Source organism: Oncorhynchus tshawytscha, linkage group LG11 (genome assembly GCF_018296145.1).
Source record: "Oncorhynchus tshawytscha isolate Ot180627B linkage group LG11, Otsh_v2.0, whole genome shotgun sequence".
Taxonomy (NCBI): domain Eukaryota; kingdom Metazoa; phylum Chordata; class Actinopteri; order Salmoniformes; family Salmonidae; genus Oncorhynchus; species Oncorhynchus tshawytscha.
Window position 1 is genome coordinate 51,252,198 of NC_056439.1, and position 22,072 is coordinate 51,274,269.

The following is a 22,072-nucleotide window of genomic DNA, read 5'->3' on the forward strand; positions in this document are numbered from 1 at the left end:
TTTAAAACGTTCTGAGAACGGAAGTGATATTTTTGCCTGTTCTGGGAACGTACATTTTTATTGGGTGGGGAGGTTCTGAGAATGTTTAACTATGGTTCCAGGGAGGTTCTGAGAACGTTTTACTATGGTTCCAGGGAGGTTCTGAGAACGTTTAACTATGGTTCCAGGGAGGTTCTGAGAACGTTTTATTATGGTTCCAGGGAGGTTCTGAGAACATTTTACTATGGTTCCAGGGAGGTTCTGAGAACATTTTACTATTGTTCCAGGGAGGTTCTGAGAATGTTTAACTACGGTTCCCTGAAAGTTTTACTGGGAGGTTTTATTAACCTTTATGAGAACGGAAATGATTGGTTATTTGAAGGTAATTAAATAACGTTCTGACAACATGTTTCTATAAGCCTTTTAATAATACTGCTAGCTTAGGTTAACTGTTTTTGTTGTGGCACGGCATCAGTGAGATTTTAACCTATGATTTTCTATTGTCTCCATGGAATTAGTCCACTGTGCCACCAGGATGGTGCTAGAATGCCATGTTGTTTTTTTAACTCATACAAATCTGTTCCATTTTGTCTATTCAAACAGAAACCCATTTCAAAACAAACAAGCACTCATTAATATCAGGTGTGGCCAATTAGTGGGCGTGGCCAAGACACCTGAACATACTTAACACAAGATAGAGGATAGAGAGTTTTGTTGATGCAGAGAACAGAGTGTATAGGTTTTTAAATAACATTCTTATGTACTTTGAGCGTTTCTAATGTTTTATTGTGTTTTTTTTTATGGAAACGTTCTGAGAACATTTTAAATAGGACCATAATGAAGTACTGAAATTCCCACAGAAGAACGTTGTTCCTTAACGTTCTCTGAATGAATTGAGAACATAACTTTAAATAGAACCACGAGGCACCCCGTAGAAAATGTTATGTTGGGCCTCCTAACTGGCTCAGTGGTTCGAGTCCAGGCTCTGGCGGCGCACAATTGTCGTCCGGGTTAGGGGAGGTTTGGCCGGCATGGATGTTCTTGTCCCATCGCGCACTAGCGATTCCTGTGGCGGGCAGAGGCGCAAAGCACGCTGACACGGTCGCCAGGTATACGGTGTTTCCTCCGACACATTGGTGCGGCTGCCTTTCCGGGTTAAGCGAGCGTTGTGTCAAGAAGCAGTGAGGCTTGGTTGGGTTGTGTTTCGGAGGACACACGGCTCTCGACCTTCGCCTCTCCTGAGTCCGTACAGGAGTTGCAGCGATGGGACAAGATTGTAACAATTTGGATACTACGAAAAAAGTGGTATAAAAATAATGTTATGCTGATTTAATGACATTCCCACATAGGAAAATAGGGTTCTGGTTATGTGCTAGCTGGATATCCTGTAACATTCCCAGAACACTGTGGGAAGGTTTTATGCGAAATAACTAGGACAAGACAACGCTCTCACCAAGATCTAAGAAACATATGGTTCTCAGACCGTTATGTGCTAGCTGGGAATGGTCTCACTCTTCTTTCTGTACAATGGACTAACATCTATTCCCCCAGCCCTCACTATCTACTAACATCTATTACCTCACTATCTACTATCATCTATTCCCCAGCCCTCATTATCTACTAACATCTATTACCTCACTATCTACTACATCTATTCCCCACAGCCCTCATTATCTACTAACATCTATTACCTCACTATCTACTACATCTATTACCTCACATCTATTCCCCACAGCCCTCATTATCTACTAACATCTATTACCTCACTATCTACTATCATCTATTCCCCAGCCCTCATTATCTACTAACATCTATTACCTCACTATCTACTATCATCTATTCCCCAGCCCTCATTATCTACTAACATCTATTACCTCACTATCTACTACATCTATTCCCCACAGCCCTCATTATCTACTAACATCTATTACCTCACTATCTACTACATCTATTACCTCACATCTATTCCCCACAGCCCTCATTATCTACTAACATCTATTACCTCACTATCTACTACATCTATTCCCCACAGCCCTCATTATCTACTAACATCTATTCCCCACAGCCCTCATTATCTACTAACATCTATTACCTCACTATCTACTAACATCTATTACCTCACTATCTACTAACATCTATTACCTCACTATCTACTATCATCTATTCCCCAGCCCTCATTATCTACTAACATCTATTACCTCACTATCTACTACATCTATTACCTCACATCTATTCCCCACAGCCCTCATTATCTACTAACATCTATTACCTCACTATCTACTATCATCTATTCCCCAGCCCTCATTATCTACTAACATCTATTACCTCACTATCTACTACATCTATTCCCCACAGCCCTCATTATCTACTAACATCTATTCCCCACAGCCCTCATTATCTACTAACATCTATTACCTCACTATCTACTAACATCTATTACCTCACTATCTACTAACATCTATTACCTCACTATCTACTAACATCTATTACCTCACTATCTACTATCATCTATTCCCCAGCCCTCATTATCTACTAACATCTATTACCTCACTATCTACTACATCTATTCCCCACAGCCCTCATTATCTACTAACATCTATTCCCCACAGCCCTCATTATCTACTAACATCTATTACCTCACTATCTACTAACATCTATTCCCCCAGCCCTCACTATCTACTAACATCTATTCCCCCAGCCCTCACTATCTACTAACATCTATTACCTCACTATCTACTAACATCTATTCCCCCAGCCCTCACTATCTACTAACATCTATTACCTCACTATCTACTACATCTATTCCCCACAGCCCTCATTATCTACTACATCTATTACCTCACATCTATTCCCCACAGCCCTCACTATCTACTAACATCTATTCCACCAGCCCTCACTATCTACTAACATCTATTACCTCACTATCTACTAACATCTATTCCCCCAGCCCTCACTATCTACTAACATCTATTACCTCACTATCTACTACATCTATTCCCCACAGCCCTCATTATCTACTACATCTATTACCTCACTATCTACTAACATCTATTACCTCACATCTATTCCCCACAGCCCTCACTATCTACTACATCTATTACCTCACTATCTACTAACATCTATTACCTCACTATCTACTATCATCTATTCCCCACAGCCCTCATTATCTACTAACATCTATTACCTCACTATCTACTATCATCTATTCCCCACAGCCCTCATTATCTACTAACATCTATTACCTCACTATCTACTACATCTATTACCTCACATCTATTCCCCACAGCCCTCATTATCTACTAACATTTATTACCTCACTATCTACTACATCTATTACCTCACATCTATTCCCCACAGCCCTCATTATCTACTAACATCTATTCCCCACAGCCCTCATTATCTACTAACATCTATTACCTCACTATCTACTAACATCTATTCCCCCAGCCCTCACTATCTACTAACATCTATTACCTCACTATCTACTACATCTATTACCTCACATCTATTCCCCAGCCCTCACTATCTACTAACATCTATTACCTCACTATCTACTAACATCTATTCCCGCAGCCCTCACTATCTACTAACATCTATTACCTCATCTGCTAACATCTTTTACCTCCCTATCTACTAACATCAATTACCTCACTATCTACTAACATCTATTCCCCCAGCCCTCATTATCCAGTTTAAAATATTATTTATTTACCAAACTGTTCAAGAAGCAGACTAGTATGAAGTGATAGAGACAAATATAATATAGTCAACTGCAGTGAAACTGTTTATAATGTTTTACATTTCTCTGTCTACCTCTAAGCCAGCCCGTCACACCCTACTCACCTAGCCAGCCCGTCACACCCTACTCACCTAGCCAGCCCGTCACACCCTACTCACCTAGCCAGCCCGTCACACCCTACTCACCTAGCCAGCCCGTCACACCCTACTCACCTAGCCAGCCCGTCACACCCTACTCACCTAGCCAGCCCGTCACACCCTACTCACCTAGCCAGCCCGTCACACCCTACTCACCTAGCCAGCCCGTCACACCCTACTCACCCTACTCACCTAGCCAGCCCGTCACACCCTACTCACCTAGCCAGCCCGTCACACCCTACTCACCTAGCCAGCCCGTCACACCCTACTCACCTAGCCAGCCCGTCACACCCTACTCACCTAGCCAGCCCGTCACACCCTACTCACCTAGCAAAGCCCGTCACACCCTACTCACCTAGCCAGCCCGTCACACCCTACTCACCTAGCAAAGCCCGTCACACCCTACTCACACCCTACTCACCTAGCAAAGCCCGTCACACCCTACTCACCTAGCCAGCCCGTCACACCCTACTCACCTAGCAAAGCCCGTCACACCCTACTCACCTAGCAAAGCCCGTCACACCCTACTCACCTAGCAAAGCCCGTCACACCCTACTCACCTAGCAAAGCCCGTCACACCCTACTCACCTAGCAAAGCCCGTCACCCTACTCACCTAGCAAAGCCCGTCACACCCTACTCACCTCACCTAGCACCTAAAGCCCGTCACACCCTACTCACCTAGCAAAGCCCGTCACACCCTACTCACCTAGCAAAGCCCGTCACACCCTACTCACCTAGCAAAGCCCGTCACACCCTACTCACCTAGCAAAGCCCGTCACACCCTACTCACCTAGCCAAAGCCCGTCACACCCTACTCACACCCTACTCACCTAGCCAGCCCGTCACACCCTACTCACCTAGCAAAGCCCGTCACACCCTACTCACCTAGCAAAGCCCGTCACACCCTCACCTAGCAAAGCCCGTCACCTACTCACCTAGCAAAGCCCGTCACACCCTACTCACCTAGCAAAGCCCGTCACACCCTACTCACCTAGCAAAGCCCGTCACACCCTACTCACCTAGCAAAGCCCGTCACACCCTACACCTAGCCAGCCCGTCACACCCTACTCACCTAGCCAGCCCGTCACACCCTACTCACCTAGCCAGCCCGTCGACCACACCCTACTCACCTAGCCAGCCCGTCGACCACACCCTACTCACCTAGCAAAGCCCGTCACAACCTACACACTGGTCCATGTCTACTAAACTATCCAGTGACTTACTCTTAATCTCATCCCCGGTAGTCAATTCTGTTCCAGGCTAAATGTGTGACCATAGAGACACCATAGGCTATATCGGCCCGATTCAGAGAACATGGACTTAAATCAGCATATTTTATTTTTTTAAGTCAACTTATCTCAAGTCTGAATATAGGGTCCTATTTGAATCTGTATGTATGACACTCTGACATCATGGACGCAGACTAAGGGAGCACAGACAGCTGACCACCACCTCCCCAAACCAAAACACCATAGACAGTGGATGATTGCGTTCTGCTCAACACGTGGCATCATTATGCAGCAAGACGTGTGAGTGCTGTCGTAGCTATATGAAACTGTAGTCGCATGACATGGGCACGCAGTACCTATATTACAAAACAATAAAAAAATGTCAGGTCAAAGGTCAAGCCCTAATGGGAGACACTGATGATTTACCATGCTGACAAAATAGGTATATTTAAACAAAGACTGCACGTGTCCCCAAAGACATCCTATTCCCTATAGAGCACATTGGGCTCCTGAGTAGCACAGTGGTCTAAGGCACTGCATCTCAGTGCTAGAGGCGTCACTACAGTCCCTGGTTCAATTCCAGACTGTATCACAACCGGCCGTGAGTCCCATAGGGCGGCGCACAATTGGCCCAGTGTTGTTAGGGTTTGGCCGGGGGGTAGACCGTCATTGTTGAAAATAATTTGTTCTTAACTGACTTGCCTAGTAAAATAACATGACTTTTAACCAGAGCACTATGGGCCCTGGTAAAACAAACAGTAGTGAACTATATAAGGAAGAGGGAGCCGTTTGGGGCAAAAACATTGGCTTTCAAACATGGAATAATTTCCTTTAGAGAAGCAGCACTTAACCTGATAATCAATATACATGGACTGCTATTCTGTGGTAAGTCAGAGGTCAATTTGATTTAAACTTCTCCTCAATGGCATACTCAGGAAATCTTCCATTCGTGAAATCCGAAGCATTGTCTTTCCGGACAGAACATTCTAAAGCGATGGTGATGATGATGACCTGTCGGTGCTGACGGCCGTCATGCTATCTCACGTAACACAATGAAATCAGCGGTTAACTGTAACTTACTGCACCGCTGTCCAGACAAACTGCTGATAGTAATTTGCATGTGGAGTGTGATCTGTACTCCTTTCCTGCTGTTCTGCGTGTATTTACAGATGTCTTTAATTACAAACAGATAGAAAAGGTTGAATGTGGTTTGTGAAAGACAATGATATGTGAAATACCCATTATTTGAAGGCAACAGGCCAAGCAACCCAGTTCAAAGGGAGATTATGCCACTACCTCTGGGACATTACATTTGTCCACATATAGATTTAAAATAGTGAACGCGTCGCTGGAATGTTCCAGCCAATACCATAGTAAAAGAGTGTCCAATGGGTGAGGATGCCTCCCTCCTCTATCCATCATGCTACTGAAAAGATACCCAGCAGTCCCTGCTGTGCTCTGGCCAATCAGGTCGCCAGGTCAGTTCCTCTTCCTGGTGGGTTCCTCGTGGGTATCGCTCGTCTCTCCAGAGGCCTGGGGGCCAGGGAACGCATGGTGGTACAGGTGCCTGTGACTGGCTGCAGCAGTATACAGCTTATATAGAGCCTGGAAAGGCGAATAGGAGAGGGGAAAAAAGGAGCGAGAGAGGGGTCGTCACTATCTGGCAAAAAAAAGAGGGGTGGAATTCTACATATTAACCATTGTCAGAATGCTAAAGATAATTTGTTTCAAATGTGCAATATGGTGAAATACAGAAAGGGTACATCCTAGGTCAAATGTAGACTTATACAGAGCCTGAACAAAGAGCAACAGGTTGCATTTGGGACTTTAACCATTATTGGAATGCTAAAGATAGATAGGAAAACATACAATAGTCCTACACTGACACAACTCCTCCCCCAGTGTACTTACCTCATTTGTGCTTCCCTGTTGCAAAACATATAGAGCAAAACAACAACAAAAACAGTCTTAGACAAATAATAAAAATATCAAGTGTAAAATAAATATGAACGTGTTAATCAATATTTGTTTGATTCAGAAACTTCAACTCTAAAAAAGACTGATCATTTCAACGCGGTCATCTGGGTGTATGTCGCCACCTAGTGGTTTGGATGCCCTATAAATACATGTCTCTAGGTCAGGGGTCTTTTCTACCATGAGAGCTACTTTAAAGAAATTAACTGCTGATTTTTTTTTTTTTGTTATTAGCTTTCAAATAGGAACATTCTCTTCTCCCTGCAACTCTTCCCCTGGTCCTTAGTGTACAAGAGGAAGTAGTTCACTATGTTTTCTGTCAATATACCAGGTCAAATAATTGTTCATAAACAACTCTAAGGGGGGGCTCTATAAAATCTAAGATTTTTTTCACCAAATTATGTTTTATATTTTCCCAAATTATATTTTCTCAGATTTAAAATTACAATAATTCATAGAGAAACAACACAATTGGATGTTCTGAGTCCATGTCAATGTTTAAATCACAACAGAATACCATTTTGGTCTGGAACAAAATGTATAATTCCCCATAATTGCACATCTAGCAGGTGAGGAATGTTCTGTCTAATGTGCCAGTGAAACAATGGTTCTGTAATGCTGCTGCTCATTCCGTGGCAAAGCTTGCAAACAGGTAAGGTAAGCCTACTTTATAGTTAACATTGACTAGAGAAAGTGTTGGGGGAAAAGTATTTCTGTCAACCCACAAGACAGTGATCACATCAACTGACTACACACGGAGAGATCGACAAACGCACGCACCACACAGACAGACGGGCAATATTCCTGGAAATGAATAGTCAATTATTGTGTTAAGTTTGGCTTTTTAAGCTAACCAGGGGTGGGATAATGTTGATTAGATAGTAGCTGGGAGCTAACCTGTTAGTGACAATTTGCAGTGGAACAAGTGAAAACTGCATGTACTTTCAGAATGATCTGAGTGGGCATTCTATGTTGGATGTCTAGTTTGTCTGTTTCTGTGTTTGGCCTGATATGGTTCTCAATATGTCGTTGTCTCTGATTGGGAACCATATTTAGGTAGCCTGTTTTGTCATTGTGGGTCGTGGGTGATTGTCTATGTTAGTTGCTTGTGTCAGCACAGTTCTTATTATAGCTTCACGGTCGTTATTCGTTTATTGTTTTGTATTCAGTGTTCAGTGCTTTCTTTAATTAAAATATCATCATGAGCACATACCACGCTGCATTTTGGTCCTCCGATCCTTCCAACTACTCCTCCTCAGACGAGGAGGACAACGATCGTGACACAGAACTGTTTGGCGAGCTACTCATAGGTAGTCTGCGTGCTACTGGTAGCAATCAACCTGTTGGAGACCCCTGGTCTAGGTAAAACTGGGGTATTCCTTTGCCCTGAGACATTTCTGGGTTACCCTGTGGTCTAGGACTCTCCAAATATTGAACCCCTTTACCAGTATCTGTCCCGATACCCCAGCAAAACTCATAAAATCATCATTTATCTGCAAGTCCAGCCCTTATATTTACCCTCACAATGAAGTGTCTAAAAAAAGTAATTTGACATAAACAGTTGATTTTATGAGTTTTACTGACAAATGTCAATAACATAAGGTCTGCCAAAGCAACAACCTGATACAAATGAATTTACATGAATGCTGTAAGTGCAGAAATGATTTACTCAGTGAGAAATGAATATCCAACTAGTCAGTGACAACTGTGTGGAGTTTGTGACCGCAACAATGTAAGCTTATTACAGTATTATAGACACTATGTCCTGGGATTTCCTATGATCTATGTAGAAGAAGCCCTTACCTTCAATTTTTTTTATTTAACTAGGCAAGTCAGTTAAGAACAAATTCTTATTTTCAATGACAGCCTAATAACAGTGGGTTGTACTTTTTCAGCTCGGGGGTTTGAACTTGCAACCTTCCGGTTACTAGTCCAACGCTCTAACCACTAGGCTACCCTGCCACCCCTAATCACTCTTGTGTAGCTTGTGAGTATCATAGAAATGTTATAATAATTTGTAGCTCTAACCAATCGGACTTTCCTGCAAAAAGCCCCGCCCCTCGAGCCCTTTCCGGCTACGCCCTTGTCACACAACCCTCTCTTGCTCAGCCACCATTAATCACACAGACTAATTGTTGGTATCTACGGATGCAGAAGAAATAGACAAACCCAACGGTACAAACCAATCACACAATGTTTAAAAAGTGGTTAGGAGTCCAAAATGTGCCCGCCGTTATGGTGAGACTCATTGGGTTAAGGTACACATTTAAAAGATAACACCGTAGAGTATGTAACCGATGTGAAATGGCTAGCTAGTTAGCGGTGGTGCGCGCTAATAGCGTTTCAATCGGTGACGTCACTCGCTCTGAGACCTTGAAGTAGTTGTTCCCCTTGCCCTGCATGGGCCTCCACTTTTGTGGCGCGATGGGTAACGATGCTTCGAGGGTGGCTGTTGTTGATGTGTGCAGAGGGTCCCTGGTTCGAGCCCAGTTAGGGGCGAGGAGAGGGACGGAAGCTACACTGTTACAAGTGCACGGTCAGAAATAAAATACCGGATCGACTCAATTAGAGGTGGAGTAAGGTGACAATGTCCTAAAATGGACACCTTATCCATATTGACACACTGATCTTTCCCCTTGGTAGAGTTCTAGGATCAGCTTCCTTTCCCCCAATTGTAACAGTATACATTAGTTGGGGAAACTATAAACTGAACCCGGCACAGCCAGAAGAGGACTGGCCACCCCACATAGCCTGGTTCCTCTCTACCCGGCACAGCCAGAAGAGGACTGGTCACCCCACATAGCCTGGTTCCTCTCTAGGTTTCTTCCTAGGTTTTGGCCTTTCTAGGGAGTTTTTCCCAGCCACCGTGCTTCTACACCTGCATTGCTTGCTGTTTGGGGTTTTAGGCTGGGTTTCTGTACAGCACTTTGAGATATCAGCTGATGTACGAAGGGATATATAAATACATTTGATTTGATTTGAACCAAGATCAGGGTCTAGGCGCAACTTCACGCTACTCCTCCTGGCCATATATTAAGCAAGTTCTGGGACTTACCTGGTCCCAGAGGGCTCCAGCCACCTGGTCGATGACCTGACCCAGCTCTCGGTACTCCCCAGAGTAGCGTATGTAAGCCCAGGTACACAGGGTGATCAACGCCAGGCCCAGAATCATATTACACACGCTGGCGATGATGTCCACCCCCACGAAGCCTGTGATGCCCGCCATCACGTACATGCTGAAGATGACCACGAACAGCGTGGCCGGGGTGCGGGCGGCGTGGAAGATGTTCTTGGAGTCGTTGTGCTTGATGTATTGAACGAACGCCTCGTCCACCTGAAACAAGGTTGGTTATGTTTAGGTTTGCAAAAGTCGAGTAAACGTCCAGGTTTTTCAGAAATCCAGGAATCAGGAGGGAAAATCTGCAATCCTTCAACCAGGATTTCTGGAAAAACCGGAATTCTGGCAAAGCAACACTAGTTTAGGTGATTGGTTCCACTTCCCAACTAGCACATTTGGTTCCTTGGAAGTTGTGGGAATGTACGTTTTTGGTTTCTCATTGGTTCTGAGAACGAAAGACATTGCCTGACTGGTAAAACTGAACTTTTTTTATTTTTTATTCTGAGAACGGTAGTGAAAACTTCACCTGTTCTGGGAACATACATTTTTAGGTTGCTGGGAGGTTCTGAGAATGTTTTACTATGGTTCCAGGGAGGTTCTGAGAACGTTTTACTATGGTTCCAGGGAGGTTCTGAGAACGTTTTACTAGAACTTTTAATAACACTGCTAGCGTGTTTCTTTTTTATTGTGGCATGGCATCAGTGAGATTCAAGACTATGATCTTCTGTTCTCTATCTGTGGAATGAGTCATCTGTGCCGCCAGGATGAAGCTAGCTTGCAAATGTTTTTTTTTATTCATACAAATTTGAGTATTCAAACAGACCCCATTTCAAAAGGAAAACGAGCACTCCTTAAGATGAGGTGTGGCCAACGCACTTGAACACGCTTAAAAAAAAGATAGAGGATAGAGAGAGTTTTGTTGCTGCCTGAGAACAGAATATAACTGGGTATCTTGCAACAAATATCCATAGGACAACCATGCTTTCACCAAACTCTAAGAACAATATGGTTCTCAGAACGTTATGTGCTAGCTGGGTTGCCACTTGCAAAATATGTATTTAACGGGCGGGTTCAGGGCACAGATTAAGTCCTTAGTCTAATCTGTGTCCGGGAAACCGCCCCTCAATGTTTATGTATTCAGGTTGATTATTTGAAATGCTGAATGAAGCAGAGGTGACTCAAGACATACACTCTCGTGATGAGGTGCGAATGCTCCTATTGACTCCGTAAGGCCGGCAGGCTGGTCTTTTCTTCTTTTTTCTTACTATTATTATTATTGGTGCGTAACTGTTATGAAAGTTGTATTGTCCATTTTGTTTTGTATTTAAACGCTACTTTAAATGTGTACATGACACTGCAACAAAATGTCCCCCATGGGGACAATAAAGTCAGTAAGTGAGGTAGCCTTACTTATTTGAGACTTAAAATCGGTGTCGCCTGACCCTCGACCCAAGAGGGGAATTTCCGTGATTGGGCTAACGGTTATGAAAGATATTGGTTTCCCGAGTGGGGAGACCGCGGTGACGTACTTCTCCCTCCAGTTGTAGCAGGTACCGTCGGCTGAACTCCTCCCCTCCCATCTTCTTGACCCCCCGAAACACCTGCAGGGCTTCCTCTCTGATGTCACTCTGTCTGGCCTGGAGCTCTGCCGGGGCCAGGAAGGGCCGGTCCCCACCACACACCTGGAGAGGGAGGGAGGGAGGGTTATTAGATATCTTCACCATAGTGTGATAATAGAGCAGTGGTTCTTAAACATCTCCTTGGGGGACACCCAGACTTTTCACAACATTGTTGTAGCCCTGAACTAGCTCACCTGGTTAACCTGGTCAAGGGCTTAATGATTAGTTGACAAGTTGAATCAGGTGCGCTAGCTCTGGAATAGATCAAATACATGGAACGGCTGGGTGTCCCCCGAGGAGAGGTTTGGAAAACGCCTGAAAAAGAGTATTAACTCTCCAGGAGAATGACTATTGGCCGGGGGGATGACTATTATGGGGGGGATGGGGGGGATGACTATTGGCGGGGGGAAATGACCATGGGGGCGACTATTGGGTGGGGGGAACGCCGACGCCGACTATTGGCCGAGGGGAATGACTATTGGGGGGGACGCCGACTACGCGGGGGAATGACTATTGGCCGGGGGATGACTGGCCGGGGGATGGCCAGGGGGGGGATGACTAATGGCCAGGGGGATGACTATTGGCCGGGGGGGGAATGACTATTGGCCGGGGGATGACTATTGGCCATTGGCCGGGGGAATGACTATTGGCCAGGGGGAATGACTATTGGCCGGGGGAATGACTATTGGCCGGGGGAATGACTATTGGCCGGGGGAATGACTATTGGCCGGGGGAATGACTATTGGCCGGGGGGAATGACTATTGGCGGGGGGAATGACTTTGGCCGGGGGAAATGACTATTGGCCGGGGGGGAATGACTATTGGCCGGGGGGAAACAACGTTTCTGGATCCGGGAGGGACAACCGAAGCTCTCAATAGGTCTCAGGAAGGCAACAGCATTTGAATTGGAGGTAAGTATAGAAACAACCTTCTTACAGTACCTGCTCCATCTTCTTGTTGTACAGGTCCCTGGCTGCTGCCACTGCTGCCAGGTTGTTGGCCTCCGCTGTGGCCTGAGGAAAGACAACAAAACACAACAGAACACATGTTATATCTTCGTCGGGAATATATATATATGTGGAATAATGCATTGTAATGCGGTAAGCCTTGGCTTGTCTGAGCCGAAACGGCTCATAGGAGCAGGAGTCTATCTCCTGTTTCTGTAGTGTGAGGCAGGTTGATGAGAACGGCTCATAGGAGCAGGGGTCTATCTCCTGTTTCTGTAGTGTGAGGCAGGTTGATGAGAACGGCTCATAGGAGCAGGGGTCTATCTCCTGTTTCTGTAGTGTGAGGCAGGTTGATGAGAACGGCTCACAGGAGCAGGGGTCTATCTCCTGTTTCTATAGTGTGAGGCAGGTTGATGAGAACGGCTCATAGGAGCAGGGGTCTATCTCCTGTTTCTGTAGTGTGAGGCAGGTTGATGAGAACGGCTCATAGGAGCAGGGGTCTATCTTCTGTTTCTGTAGTGTGAGGCAGGCGTATATCTCCTGTTTCTGTAGTGTGAGGCAGCTTGATGAGAAGGGCTCATAGATAGGGGTCTATCTCCTGTTTCTGTAGCGAGGCAGCTTGATGTTCAAGTACCAGCAGCATACCACCCTGCATCCCACTGTTGGTTTGCCTCTGAAGCTAAGCAGGGTTGGTCCTGGTCAGTTCCAGTTCCTTTAATAATGGAACACTGGTCCCTTTCATAATGGAACACTGGTCCCTTTCATAATGGAACACTGGTCCCTTTAATAATGGAACACTGGTCCCTTTAATAATGGAACACTGGTCCCTTTAATAATGGAACACTGGTCCCTTTAATAATGGAACACTGGTCCCTTTAATAATGGAACACTGGTCCCTTTAATAATGGAACACTGGCCACTTTAATAATGGAACACTAGTCACTTTAATAATGGAACACTGGTCCCTTTAATAATGGAACACTGGTCCCTTTAATAATGGAACACTGGTCCCTTTAATAATGGAACACTGGTCCCTTTAATAATGGAACACTGGTCCCTTTAATAATGGAACACTGGTCCCTTTAATAATGGAACACTGGTCCCTTTAATAATGGAACACTAGTCACTTTAATAATGGAACACTGGTCCCTTTAATAATGGAACACTGGTCCCTTTAATAATGGAACACTGGTCCCTTTAATAATGGAACACTGGTCCCTTTAATAATGGAACACTGGTCCCTTTAATAATGGAACACTGGTCCCTTTAATAATGGAACACTGGTCCCTTTAATAATGGAACACTGGTCCCTTTAATAATGGAACACTAGTCACTTTAATAATGTTTAAATTATGTTACATACTGCTTTACTCATCTCATATGTATATACTGTATTCTAGTCTACTGTATTTTAGTCAATGCCACTCCGACATTGCTCAATCTAATATTTATATATTTCTTAATTCCAATTATTTTACTTTTAGATTTGTGTGTATTGTTGTTAATCATTTTTTGATACTACTGCACTGTTGGAGCTAGGAACACAAACATTTCGCTACACCCGCAATAACATCTGCTAAATATGTGTGTGACCAATACAATTTGATTTGATTTGGATTTGCTACATGTTAGAATCACCTTTGGTAGTGATTACAGCTGTGAGTCTTTCTGGGTAAAGATTACAGCTGTGAGTCTTTCTGGGTAAGTCTCTAAGAGTTTTGCAGACCTGGATTGTACAATATTTGCACATTATAATTATTGTAATTCGTCAAGCTCTGTCAAGTTGGTTGTTGATCATCGCTAGACAGCCATTTTCAAGACATGCCATAAAGTTTCAAGCCGATTTAAGTCAACTGTAACTAGGACACTCATGAACATTCAATGTCGTCTTGGTAAGCAACTCAAGTGTATATTTCGCCTTGTGTCCACCTTCTGTCCACACAACTACTGACCACTACTAAACTACAACTACAACTACTGACCACAACCACACAACTACTGAACCACACAACTACTATCCATAACTATTGAACAAACCACTGACCACAATCCCTGACCACAACTACTGAACCACACAACTACTGACCACAATCACACAACTACTGACCACAATCACACAACTACTGACCACAACCACACACTACTGACCACAACTACTGACCACAACCACACATTCTCTGACCACAACTTCTGCCCACAACCACATGACTACTGACCACAACCACACAACTACTGACCACAACTACTGGCCACAACCATACAACTACTGACCACAACCACACAACTACTGACCACAACCATACAACTACTGACCACAACCACACAACTTCTGACCACAGCTACTGACCACAACCATACAACTACTGACCACAACCACACAACTACTGACCACAACCACACAACTTCTGACCACAGCTACTGACCACAACCACACACTACTGACCACAACCACACAACTACTGTCCACAACTACTGACCACAATCACACAACTACTGTCCACAACTACTGACCACAATCACACAACTACCAACCACAGCTACTGACCACAACCACACAACTACCAACCACAAATACTGACCACAACCACAAATACTGACCACAATCACACAACTAGTGACCACAATTACTGACCACAATCAAATAAAATACTGACCACAATCACACAACTACTGACCACAACCATACAACTACTGACCACAACCACACAACCACACACCTACTGACCACAACCACACAACTACTGACCACAACTACTGACCACAACCACACAACTACTGACCACAACCACACAACTACTGACCACAACCACACAACTACTGACCACCACTACCGGTCAAAACTACTGACAATAACTGCACAACTACGAGTGCCAAGCAGAGACGCATTGTGCCCCATTTTTTTGTCTTTAATATGACTCAGTATTTAGTATGACTCGGCCGGGGACTGTACTCTGAACTTTCCAATCTCAGGGCAGACGTTCTAGCCACAAGGCCACCTTTAGGCATAACACTATAAGCTATAAGACAAGGAGGTAATTGTGTACCTGCAGCATGGACTTAGGGTGTGGCAGCTCCTCACCCTGGTAGATTTTGATGTATGCCTGAAAGAAAAAAGATAATGTCACCAACCACCTACATTACCAGTCAAAAGTTTTGGACACACCTACTCATTCCAGGGTTTTTCTATATTTTTACTAAATTTCTACATTGTAGGAATAATAGTGAAGACATCAAAACTACAAAATAACACATGTGGAAGCATGTAGTAACCAAAAAAAAAAGTGTTCAACAAATCTAAGTATATTTTATATTTGAGATTCTTCAAAGTAGCCACCCTTTGCCTTGATGACAGCTTTGCACACTCTTGGAACTCTCTCAACCAGCTTCATGAGGTAGTCACCTGGAATGCATTTCAATTAACAGGTCTGCCTTCTTAAAAGGTAATTTGTGGAATTTCTTTCCTTCTTATTGTGTTTAGCCAATAAGTTGTGTTGTGACAAGGGTGGTATACAGAATATAGGCCTATTTGTTAAAAGACCAAGCCCATATTATGGCAAAAACAGCACAAATAAGCAAAGAGAAATGACAGTTCATCATTACTTTAAGACATGAAGGTCAGTCAATCCGGAACATTTCAAAAACTTTGAACATTTCTTCAAGTGCAGTCGCAAAAACCATCAAGTGCTATGATGAAACTGGCTCATGAGGCCTGCCGCAGGAAAGGAAGAGCCAGAGTTACCTCTGCTGCAGAGAATAAGTTCATTAGAGTTAACTGCACCTCAGATTGCAGCCCAAGTAAATGCTTCACCGAGTTCAAGTAACAGACACATCTCATCATCAACTGTTCAGAGGAGACTGCGGGAATCAGGCTTTCATGGTAAAATTGCTGCAAAGAAACCACTACTAAAGGACACCAATAAGAAGAAGAGACTTGCTTGGGACAAGAAACATGAGCAATGGACTTTAGACCGGTGGAAATCTGTCCTTTGGTCTGATGAGTCCAAATTTGAGATTTTTGGTTCCAACCGACATGTCTTTGTGAGACGCAGAGTAGGTGAACAGATGATCTGTGAAGCATGGAGGAGGAGGTGTGATGGTGTGGGGGTGCTTTGCTGGTGACACAGTCTGTGACTTATTTACAATTCAAGTGACACTTAACCAGCATGGCTACCACAGCATTCTGCAGCGATACACCAACCCATCTGGTTTGCACTTAGTTGGACGATCATTTATTTTTCAACAGGACAATGACCCAAAACACAACCTCCAGGCTGTGAAGGGACTATTTGCGATGAGTTGGCCTGCTGAGTGAAGGAAAAGCAGTCAACAAGAGCTCAGCATATGTGAGAACTCCTTCAAGACTGTTGGAAAAGCATTTTTATTTTACCAGGTATGTTCTCAATTACAGCAACAACCTGGGGTATAGTTACAGGGGATGAATGAGTCAATTGTAAGCTGGGGATGATTAGGTGGCCACAATGGTACAGTATGAAAACCAGATTGTGAATTTAGCCAGGACACTGGGGTTATTAACACCCCTATGAAAGACAGCACCCTACACAGGGCAATGTCCCCAAACACTACCCTGGGATATTTTTTATTTTTGGTCCAAGGAAAGGGTGCCTCCAACTGGCCCTCCAACACCACTTCCAGCAGCATCTGGTTTCCCATCCAGGGACTGACCAGGACCAACCCTGCTTAGCTTCAGAAGCAAGCCAGCAGTGGGATGCAGGATATAATGCTGCTGACCAATTAAATAACTATGAAATTCCAAGCATTCCAAGTGAAGCTGGTTGAGAGAATGCCAAGAGGGTGCAAAGCTGTCATCAAGGCAAAGGGTGGCTATTTTGAAAAATCTCAAATATAAAATATATTTGGACCAAACACTTTTGTTTGGTTACTACATGATTCCATGTGTGATATTTCATAGTTTTGATGTCTTCGCTATTATTCCTACAATGTAGAAAATAGTTTTTTTTTCAAACTTGAATGAGTAGATGTATCCAAACTTTTGACAGGTACTATACATTTGAATGTTTCTTAACAAAACATACTTCATCATATAGATGTAGGTACATACAGTATCATATAGATACATACAGTATTATATAGATACATACAGTATTATATAGATACATACAGTATTATATAGATACAGTATTATATAGATACATACAGTATTATATAGATACATACAGTATCATATAGATGTAGGTACATACAGTATCATATAGATATAGATACATACAGTATCATATAGATGTAGGTACATACAGTATCATATAGATGTAGGTACATACAGTATCATATAGATGTAGGTACATACAGTATCATATAGATGTAGGTACATACAGTATCATATAGATACATACATACATACAGTATCATATAGATATAGATACATACAGTATCATATAGATACATACATACAGTATCATATAGATGTAGGTACATACAGTATCATATATATGTAGGTACATACAGTATCATATAGATGTAGGTACATACAGTATCATATAGATGTAGATACATACAGTATCATATAGATACATACATACAGTATATATATAGATACATACAGTATCATATAGATATAGATACATACAGTATCATATAGATACATACATACAGTATTATATAGATATAGATACATACAGTATTATATAGATACAGTATCATATAGATACATACATACAGTATCATATAGATACATACATACAGTATCATATAGATATACATACATACAGTATCATATAGATACATACATACAGTATCATATAGATATACATACATACAGTATCATATAGATACATACATACAGTATCATATAGATATACATACATACAGTATCATATAGATGTAGGTACATACAGTATCATATAGATACATACATACAGTATCATATAGATATACATACATACAGTATCATATAGATGTACATACATACAGTATCATATAGATACATACATACAGTATCATATAGATACATACATACAGTATCATATAGATGTAGGTACATACAGTATCATATAGATGTAGGCACATACAGTATCATATAGATGTAGGTACATACAGTATCATATAGATGTAGGTACATACAGTATCATATAGATATACATACATACAGTATCATATAGATGTAGGTACATACAGTATCATATAGATACATACATACAGTATCATATAGATGTAGGCACATACAGTATCATATAGATGTAGGTACATACAGTATCATATAGATGTAGGTACATACAGTATCATATAGATACATACATACAGTATCATATAGATATACATACATACAGTATCATATAGATGTAGGTACATACAGTATCATATAGATACATACATACAGTATCATATAGATGTAGGCACATACAGTATCATATAGATATACATACAGTATCATATAGATGTAGGCACATACAGTATCATATAGATGTAGGTACATACAGTATCATATAGATGTATACATACATATCATATAGATACATACAGTATCATATAGATATAGATACATACAGTATCATATAGGTACATATAGTATCATATAGTACATACAGTATCATATAGATACATACAGTATCATATAGATGTAGGCACATACAGTATCATATAGATGTAGGCACATACAGTATCATATAGATGTAGGTACATACAGTATCATATAGATGTAGGTACATACAGTATCATATAGATACATACAGTATCATATAGATGTAGATACGTACATACAGTATCATATAGATGTAGGTACATACAGTATCATATACATACATACAGTATCATATAGATGTAGGCACATACAGTATCATATAGATGTAGGTACATACAGTATCATATAGATACATACAGTATCATATAGATGTAGATACATACATACAGTATCATATAGATGTAGGTACATACAGTATCATATAGATACATACAGTATCATATAGATGTAGATACATACATACAGTATCATATAGATGTAGGTACATACAGTATCATATAGATACATACATACAGTATCATATAGATATAGATACATACAGTATCATATAGATGTAGGTACATACAGTATCATATAGATACATACATACAGTATCATATAGATACATACATACAGTATCATATAGATATACATACATACAGTATCATATAGATGTAGGTACATACAGTATCATATAGATACATACATACAGTATCATATAGATATACATACATACAGTATCATATAGATACATACATACAGTATCATATAGATACATACATACAGTATCATATAGATATACATACATACAGTATCATATAGATACATACATACAGTATCATATAGATATACATACAGTATCATATAGATACATACATACAGTATCATATAGATATACATACATACAGTATCATATAGATATAGATACATACATACAGTATCATATAGATACATACATACAGTATTATATAGATATAGGTACATACAGTATCATATAGATACATACAGTATCATATAGATATAGATACATACAGTATCATATAGATATAGATACATACATACATACAGTATCATATAGATACATACATACAGTATTATATAGATATAGGTACATACAGTATCATATAGATGTAGGTACATACAGTATCATATAGATGTAGGTACATACAGTATCATATAGATGTAGGTACATACAGTATTATATAGATATACATACATACAGTATCATATAGATGTAGGTACATACAGTATCATATAGATACATACATACAGTATCATATAGATGTAGGCACATACAGTATCATATAGATGTAGGTACATACAGTATCATATAGATGTAGGTACATACAGTATCATATAGATGTAGGTACATACAGTATCATATAGATACATACAGTATCATATAGATGTAGATACATACATACAGTATCATATAGATGTAGGTACATACAGTATCATATACATACATACAGTATCATATAGATGTAGGCACATACAGTATCATATAGATGTAGATACATACAGTATCATATAGATGTAGATACATACAGTATCATATAGATGTAGGTACATACAGTATCATATAGATACATACATACAGTATCATATAGATGTAGGCACATACAGTATCATATAGATGTAGGTACATACAGTATCATATAGATACATACATACAGTATCATATAGATGTAGGTACATACAGTATCATATAGATACATACATACAGTATCATATAGATACATACATACAGTATCATATAGATACATATAGTATCATCTCTTCAATCAAAATCTCTGTCTCTAACCTTGAAGTACTCCAGCAGGCCTCTGCAGGTGATGTTGCTGCCGTTGATCTCCTTGACATCCAGGTTCCTGGGACTCAGCAGCCACGGGACCAGCACCTGCAGGTTGTTGATGAACTCACGGTCGATCTCTGCACACGGGTTAGGGAGAAGATTGGAAAGGTCGTTATGTATAACAGTAGTGCTGATGACCCTGAGCTGGGCGATAACCAACGACCCTCTGCACACGGGTTAGGGAGAAGATTGGAAAGGTCGTTATGTATAACAGTAGTGCTGATGACCCTGAGCTGGGCGATAACCAACGACCCTCTGCACACAGGTTAGGGAGAGGAATAGTCGGCCTATAGAAGAAAAAAACTACTAGTGTCCTTCTTGTCATGGTGTGACAATTTCCTAATTCCTTGAACCTTCTCTATTGTATGGATTTTGATCAGACATGTTACTGTATATTTTTTGTAGGAAACAAACTGTGCTGTGTGTGTATTAAGACCAGGTGATCGTGACGTAGTTGACCTTTGAGTCTGCCGTCGAAGTTGGGGTTGGTGGCCACTTTGAGTCCGGGGTGGGGCATCAGGAAGCAGGAGATGTTGGTGAAGCAGGAGTGGATGTGTTTACGAACGTTCTGCAGCTCCTCATGTTGGTTCTCTGAGATCTAGAACACAGACACACACAACCACAGACACGTACGGCCACAGACCAACCACAGACACGCGCAGACGACCACAGACACGTACAACCACCGACCAACCACAGACAGACACCCACCCATGGGCACACAGACAACCACAGACGCGTACAACCATAGACACGCGTGACCACAGACATGCACAGACACGACCACAGACACACATCAACCACAGACCAACCCCAGAAAGACACAGATACAACCACAGACACAGACGGACACAGACAAACACAGACAGAGACACAACCGCAGAAAGACACAGATACAACCACAGACAGAGACACAATCACAGACAGAGACACAACCACAGACAGAGACACAACCACAGACCAATCCCAGAAAGACACAGATACAACCCCAGACATAGA

At 41.8% G+C, this 22,072-nt stretch overlaps 1 protein-coding gene and 1 long non-coding RNA gene across 5 annotated transcripts in view; both read right to left on the reverse strand.

Moving 5' to 3' along the window:
* Positions 1–232: 232 nt before the first annotated feature.
* Positions 233–5,635, reverse strand: LOC121847748. Of its 4 annotated transcripts, none has more exons than XR_006084604.1 (4): positions 4,902–5,635; positions 4,048–4,237; positions 3,293–4,011; positions 233–3,221 (listed from the first exon to the last, which is right to left on the reverse strand). It is a non-coding gene; the product is annotated as an uncharacterized LOC121847748 (long non-coding RNA). The 4 variants fall into 4 exon arrangements; XR_006084602.1 differs by having other exon boundaries at positions 233–2,817; positions 3,010–4,011; XR_006084603.1 differs by having other exon boundaries at positions 233–1,532; positions 2,097–4,011.
* Positions 5,636–5,790: 155 nt separating this feature from the next.
* atl1 (atlastin GTPase 1) overlaps positions 5,791–22,072 on the reverse strand; it is a 36,457-nt gene continuing 20,175 nt past the window's right edge. Inside the window, exons 8-15 of the mRNA XM_042330286.1 lie at positions 21,533–21,671; positions 21,023–21,150; positions 15,788–15,844; positions 12,738–12,809; positions 11,707–11,859; positions 10,115–10,393; positions 6,997–7,011; positions 5,791–6,690 (exon numbers count right to left, since the gene is read on the reverse strand). Coding sequence (XP_042186220.1) covers positions 6,565–6,690; positions 6,997–7,011; positions 10,115–10,393; positions 11,707–11,859; positions 12,738–12,809; positions 15,788–15,844; positions 21,023–21,150; positions 21,533–21,671 — 969 coding nt within the window. The 3' untranslated portion in view covers positions 5,791–6,564. The remainder of the gene's footprint in view (positions 6,691–6,996; positions 7,012–10,114; positions 10,394–11,706; positions 11,860–12,737; positions 12,810–15,787; positions 15,845–21,022; positions 21,151–21,532; positions 21,672–22,072) is intronic.